Source organism: Penaeus monodon, chromosome 14, assembly GCF_015228065.2.
Source record: "Penaeus monodon isolate SGIC_2016 chromosome 14, NSTDA_Pmon_1, whole genome shotgun sequence".
In the NCBI taxonomy this organism is placed as follows: domain Eukaryota; kingdom Metazoa; phylum Arthropoda; class Malacostraca; order Decapoda; family Penaeidae; genus Penaeus; species Penaeus monodon.
In genome coordinates this window covers 23,287,059-23,294,558 of record NC_051399.1, presented here as the reverse complement: position 1 = coordinate 23,294,558, position 7,500 = coordinate 23,287,059, and the positions used below count along the sequence as shown (strand labels likewise).

At 39.3% G+C, this 7,500-nt stretch overlaps 1 protein-coding gene across 1 annotated transcript in view; it reads right to left on the bottom strand.

Annotated features, from left to right (window-relative positions):
- The window catches only part of LOC119580995 (N-acetylated-alpha-linked acidic dipeptidase 2-like), an 18,296-nt gene that overhangs the window by 1,914 nt on the left and 8,882 nt on the right, over nucleotides 1-7,500 (bottom strand). Inside the window, exons 7-12 of the mRNA XM_037929253.1 lie at nucleotides 6,117-6,207; nucleotides 5,722-5,891; nucleotides 5,451-5,586; nucleotides 5,169-5,299; nucleotides 4,498-4,772; nucleotides 1,554-1,651 (exon numbers count right to left, since the gene is read on the bottom strand). Coding sequence (XP_037785181.1) covers nucleotides 1,554-1,651; nucleotides 4,498-4,772; nucleotides 5,169-5,299; nucleotides 5,451-5,586; nucleotides 5,722-5,891; nucleotides 6,117-6,207 — 901 coding nt within the window. The remainder of the gene's footprint in view (nucleotides 1-1,553; nucleotides 1,652-4,497; nucleotides 4,773-5,168; nucleotides 5,300-5,450; nucleotides 5,587-5,721; nucleotides 5,892-6,116; nucleotides 6,208-7,500) is intronic.

Below are 7,500 nucleotides of genomic sequence, written 5' to 3'. Positions count from 1 at the left end.
GGGGAGAGGGAGAGGACAGATGTAGGGCTTGAGGTGGGAGAGTGAGGGAAGATTTGGAGGTGAGAGGCGGGGAGAGGGACGAGAAAAGGGAGAAAGGAAGCGAAAGCTTGGAAAGGATGAAAGAGGGAGAGAAAAGGGAAGACATACCTCTCATTTTCTGTCCAGTCCCTTTTTTATTATTATGATTATCATTATCATCATTTTCCCTATCATCATCATCACCACCAGCATTATTATCATCGTCACCGTCTTCTTAATCATCACTTCTATCATCATAATTATCAAATTGACCGTTAAACATACAAAAACAACAGATACGAGTCTTTATATGGAATGAAAGCCTTACAAATAAAATGAATATATAAATAAAATATTAATCATAGTAAGTGACAAGAAACACCATCTGAACCCGAGGCTCATCCGACCACGTGCCAGATAAGCTAAAGTGAATGTTATAGGAGATCTTTTTTCTGTGAAAAGGATCTCTTTGTGAGTTTCTAGTTGTTCGGCTTTTCGCCAGAGGTGCGAGTATGTTTTTTTTTTCGTTTTACTTTTGTTTTCTTGTTCTCGTTGGGTAAACATATTTATGGCTCATGCTTACTCGGATATACAATTACTATTATTGTCATTGTTGTTTTTATTGTTGCACTCTTTTAACGTCGTTAGTATTATCATCATTGTTATTATTGTTGCCACAATGATAGTGATTATCATTATCATCATCCTTGTCATAAGCAACAGCGACAGAAATACGAGTAGTAGTGCAATGGAAGTGATAATGACGTAAACAGGATATCAATATTAACAGTAATAAAAGTAATAATAATGGTAATAATAGAAATAATGATAATTATTTTAATAGTAATAACAATAATTATAATCGTCATTGTCATCATCATCATCATAATCATCATCTTCATCATTATATTATTATTATTATCATTATTATTATTATTGTTATCATTATTATTATTATCATTATTATTGTTATTATTATTATTATTATCATTATTATTATTATTATTATTATCATTATTACTATAATACTTGTCATTATTATCATTGTTATTATTATTGTTGTCATTATTATTGTTATTATTTTTTTTTATTGATAACAGTGATGATAATTATAGTAATAATAATTATCAACATTATAATAGTGCTAATAAACATGATAATGATAATAAGAATTATAATGATAACGATGATGATGATGATGTAATAATAATAATAGTAATTATAATAATAATAATAATAATAAATATAATAATAATAATAATAATAATAATAGTAATAATAATAACCATAATAATGATAATAATAATAATAATAATAATAATAATAATAATAATAATAATAATAATAATAATAATAATAATAATAATAATATAATAATGATGATGATAATCATAACAATAATGATAATAACAATGATAATAATCACGGTAATAATAATAATAATAACACTAACAATAATAATGATAAAAATAATAATAATAATAATAATGATGATGATAAAACGATAATAATAACTATGCTATACATCACCCAACCTGGCAGTAGCTTGGTGGAAACGGAGTTCGCGATCCATGAGTAGTGCTAGTTCATAGGTTTCATACGCCGAGTGGTACAAAGGGAGTCCTGGTTCATCCTGCGGGAGATGAAAGAGGCTACAGCGTTAGCAGGAGTTTATTTTATTATGAATTCTATTTTACGTGAGCGAGTGTGTGGGTGAGAGAGAGAGAGGAGGACAGAGAGAAAGAGAGAGATGTGTGTTCGGGGTCAATGTCTGTGGATTTTTTTTATGTACGTGTGTGTATGTTATTTTCTTTGTTTTTTAAAAACGAATGCTAATGCTGATGTTTATGCATATTTATGAGTGCTTCTCAAACAGAACAATATTCATATCTAAAATATAATCTCTCTCTTTCTCTCATTCCCTCTATCTCTCTTTCTATCTCTCTCGTTCGCTCGCTCTCTCTTCCTCTTTCTACCTTTTTTTCTCTCTTTTATTCTCCTTCTCTCCTTCTCTCTTTTCCTTCCCTACTCCCTCCTCTCTCTTCCCTCTTTCTCCTCTCGCCTTCCTTCTCCTCCCCCCCCTATCTCTCTTCCTCCCTCCCCCCTCTTCTTGACTTCTCCCTCCTCTCTTCCCCCTGACCTCTCCTTCCTCCCTCCACCTTCTTCCTTCCTCCCAATCCCCCCACTCTCTCTCCTCCTCCCTCCCTCCTCTCTCCTGACCTACCCCCTCCCCTCCTTCCCCCCACCCTTGTCCAGCCATCATCCTATTTCCATGCGACACATGACGAAGACGACGCAGCAGGTGGCGTCAGAATAGGAGAAAAGGCCAACAGAGCAACCGCGAAGTAACCTTTTGTCCTTCCGTCTTAAAGGTCAGAGCATATTAGCAGCATAAGCGCCTTTCCGAGATCCAGTCGATCCTCGGCTATTTGGTGTGGACGTCGCCTGGCTGTGATGAAGTCAATGGTTATGTGTGTGTCATACGAATGTGAGTGCTTGTTTATATATATATATATATATATATATATATATATATATATATATATATATATATATATATATATATATATATATATATATATATATGTATGTATGTATGTATGTATGTGTGTCGTCACCTACTTTCCATGAAGTTGCAATTTGTATCGAAAGGGAATCAAAATACCGTATATACCAGACAAGAAGAGCCTTGCAAAATACCACATAATGCCATGTACATTTTTACTCCCTTAGGGTATATTTACCTTTGGTTCGATTTCTCTTTTCCTTCTAGGTCTGTGATTTTTAACCCTTCCTCTATAATTTACCTCATCGACTGTATGCTGCTTTTGATTAAGAAAAAAATATAGTTACGGATAACTTGGTTTTAAAAAAATATATGCATCATGTATTACCAGTTTGGAAATTCGCATCTGCCTGATAAGACCTATTGCATCGAGGGTGTCATGTACATTCTCACTTCCTTAAGTGAGAATGGCTTGGCTTGAAATTCCCTGCTTTCGGTGAAATTGTCTTTGACTTTGTCCAATAAACGTAAAGTTATAAAATCTCTTTGGCAAGAAGGACAAACGACTTGTATTATTTTACCCTAAGACTCTTCCATGTCTTACAAAAGTCCTTTGTTTTGATAAGGAGCCGGTTGCTAAAAGGGAAAAATGTGTTAACAAAGTGTTTTCTATGAACCTAGTCGAAGAGGAGAGTGTGGAAGAAAGTCTGTTTCCTCTCCCAGGTAGGACTGAATGTTTGTAAATATGGTTAAACAAATTTTCCCAAAGTCATCTAAGCAACTGGCTAAGGGATAGAAAAACTATGGCATCAAGTGTACGGCTGCTATAGTCAGAAAAAAAATAAATGAGATGGGATACCATGTATGTAGGCCAAGTAAGGCACCAAGACTAACCATAACCACGAGGAAGAAACAACTGGCCTGGACAAAGGCTTACTTGGATTGTACCTGGGAGGAATGGGAAAAGGAAAATCTAACTTAGATTTTAAATCTTCCTTTTGACTACGTTTCTATAAGATTCACACGTAATTCGTGACATACATATGCATACATGAAAAAGTATATGTTAGTTACAAAATATTACATCCGATATGAGTTTTATGTTTGATTCAAAAGATACCAGAGAAAGGTCATGTTGGAGATGAATTTCAAGAGGGTTTCATATGAATTTTCTAGTGATCTCGTAACTTTTATTGTTATTTTCATTTGCAGCGTTGTTTATTCGATGAGTCTATGGTAAGAATACTGGATGGGCAGAGGAAAATTTGTTAGGAGAGCCAGCATAGAGAAGGACCAGCCTGACTGCCAGAGAGAAAAAGTAAAATTCACTGCCAAGGTGATGGTGTGGTCTGTGATCTCTGTCACGGGTACTGGATTATTAGATATTATAAAAAGGTAATCAAATTCAATTTGGATATCGTAACATCGCTCATAGACGATTTCTGTCCAACGTTCGTGAGTGATTCCCAGATAATGACTACATTTTCATGCACGATAGAGCTTAATGCTACACAGCCAAAAGAGTTAAAACCCATTTGGATAATCTTGGTATTACAGTGCTTGATTGTTCTAGAAACACTCCTAATTCAAATCCTATAGAATGTTATGGAAAGACAAAAAGACGAAATAAGCCAAGTAGAATGTACTAACAGAGTTGAGTGTGTGTGTGTGTGTGTGTGTGTGTGTGTGTGTGTGTGTGTGTGTGTGTGTGTATGTGTGTGTGTGTGTGTGTGTGTGTGTGCGTATGTGTGTGTGCGTGTGTGTGTGTGTATACATATACACACACACACATACATATTTATACATATATATAAATATATATACATATATATATGCATATACATTTATGTGTGTATACATACATATATATACATACATACATACATACACACACACATACATACATATATATATATATATATATATTATATATATATATATATATATATATACACACACATTGCGGCCCTCACCGGCGCGGAAGTGAAGCACAGGTCGAGGCTGGGAATCCCCAGGTTGAAAACGTACGCCCGGAAGTCGCTGCCGGAGCCGAAGGTGTAGAAGCGGGGCTCCGACGCCGGCCCTTCCTCCTCGCTGTCGTTCTTGGGGAAGCGGTGCACCCACGTGTCGTACAAGGAGGCACGACCCGCCTCGACCTCGTCCTGGTCCGGGTTGGGCACGGCCTTCGAGGTGTCAATGATGACGTCATACAGCATCGGGACGGCGCTGGCCATGAAAGAGTAGTTGCCTGAGGAGAGATAAGGGACAGACAGAATATTATATCTGCATGACATCCATCAAAAAGCATTCAACTATGCCAGCAGTATTTTCTCCATCCTACAGAAGCGTGAGTACTCCCATGTAAAAGTTCTGCGACTACGCTTTTTACCTTTCAGGGCCACTTTAGGCAGAGAGGCCAAGAGGGAAACATAAAACTCATGGCTCTTCTGTAGCCTATTCACGTAAAAATAAATTCTTACATACTTCGTCCTTTTCCCAAGCCACCTTACAATCAGCCAAAGGAAATATAAATACATATCAAACACAAATGCAGCGATCCCAAACAGGAGTTTACAGTATTTATCTAAAAATATTTTATAATATGGTACAAAATGATGATGTTTTTGCATAAAACGCCCCTTACCTTCCATCACCATGTCCACGTTAAGGTATGCTACAGCTCGGTCCTTCAGGATGGCGCTGAACTGCTCCGCGAACTCAGTCGAGCCGATGACGCCAGGCTCCTCCGCCGCCCAGCTGCAGAACACGAGGGTCCTGCAGAAGGCATGAAAACATGGGTTTCGAAAAAGTTAAAAATTACCCAAACATTTCTGAAAATTTCTTTATCAGTTATTGTTGTATTATGTTTTAGCAATAGCTACATGCTTCTTGAATATTCCACTTGGCCTCCCCCCCCCCCTCTTACCTCCGGGGCCGCCAGCCGTCCCTGTACATCTCGCCGAACACGCGGGTGAGTTCCAGGTGCGTGGCGGTGGCCGATGATGGGTCGATTCCGCCGTAGGTCCAGGCGTCATAGTGATTCCCGATCAGTATGTAACGATCTTTAAAGAAAAAAACATGATTAATAAAAGTTTGCAAATTGCTGTTGGGTGTTCGGTCTTTCCGTCTCGCTTTATTAGATACAGCAGATTAAAAAGAAAATGTGAATTTCACTTGCTCCAAATCAAACCAATCACCTGGTTCCTCTTGACCAAGTAGAGATCCTACCACGTTGTACACTTGTTCCCTAGAATTTATGTTGTTAACATCCAATATGACCTCATGTCCTGCCAGGTCGCCACCCAGCAGGTATTCTATGTCAAGACCTCCCTGCCACTCATCGGGTGCGCGTTCGCCTTTTAAGATGCTGCGAAAGTATAGTCTCATAAGATAGGTAGACAAATTTGATTTTGTGGATCGTGTGTTTGTACCTAAATCGTACATATACAATATAGCGTTCACTCTGCAGTATACGTTCTGAGTATATGGACAAATATATGCATACAGTGTGTGTGTGTGTGTGTGTGTGTGTGTGTGTGTGTGTGTGTGTGTGCGCGAGCGCGCATGCGTGCGTGTGGAAAAGCGTAAATACCTTAAGATCTGTTGAGCATCCTCATAGCCAACAGGTTGGACGGGAATGCCAGGCGAATCTGCTTGTTCTTCAGGAATTCGGTAAGCGGATTCTGTCGGAACATAACATTATTGGGCATGGGATGGAGGAGAGCGAAGGAGCGAGAGCAATGGGAGGGGAGTAAGGGGAGCAGAAGAGAGGTAGAGAATAATGATGATGATGATGATGATGAAAGAGAAATAAAGTGGAAAAGAGAGATGACAGAGAGAGAGAGAGAAAAACAGTTGGGGAACGGGGAAGGTACGGCAAGAAAGGATTAAAACAGAACAAAGAAAGATAAAAAGGAAATACAAATGAAAACAGAAGAAATAATCGTATCAAATTTCAAACCCCATCGAATTCTCTTCTTCTTCAATAACTATTAATTATGGAAAAGAAAAAAAATCATTGACGTCATAAGTATTCTATCAAATCTGCCGTAAGTAACAGCCCTGGACCCTATCGCCGGCCACCTTATAGGGTTCTCACGATGACAATGATCAAATTCTGCGCTTCTTTGGATGTACTTATGAGCCCCCGAATCAATCGCGAAGTCGTTTGATTCCGTCGCCCCGGGCAATATAATTTCCGGTCTCGGGGGGAGAGGGGGGGTCGTGGAATATGGAAAGGGAGGGAGGAATGAGGGGAGGATGTAGAGAAAGGATAGAGGGATGGGGAGAGTGGAGGAAAGGAGAAGGGGGTGAAAATGCAATTGTGGAATACGGGGAGAGAGAGGATAGAGTGATGGGGGAGGGGGGGGAAGGGAGGAGAAGAGAGGAATGGGAAAGGGGAATGACAGGGGAGGGGGAGGGGGTAAAGAGAGGATGGAGGGATGGGGGAAGAGGAAGGAAAGAGAGAGGGAGGAGGAGGTGAGGGAGGAGCATAGGAGAAGAGGGGAGGCTAGAAAGGGAAAGGGAGATAGGGGAAGGAAAAGGAATGAGAGGAGAAATGGATGAGTGAGAATATAAGTGAGGAGGAGGGGGAAGGGGGTAGGCAGGAATGAATAATCATGTGACACGGAAAATAGGATATCTTATTCACCTTCTTCTGCTTTGCGACATCTCCGTTCTTGAGAGTGTCACGTTAGTATCTTTAAATGACAGTGATGAGAATGGCGACAGAGTTGTTCATTCAGGTGGTGGGGGGGGGGGGGGGGGATGTTGGTGGTGGTAGTGGTAGTGATAATGGCGATGGTGATGATGATGATGATGATGATGATGATGATGATGATGATGATGATGATGGTGGTGGTGGTGATGATGATGATTATGGTGATGATGATGATGATGATGATGATGATGATGATGATGATGATGATGATGAGGGGGGGGAGGAGGAGGAGGAGGAAGATCTTGATTATGATGGT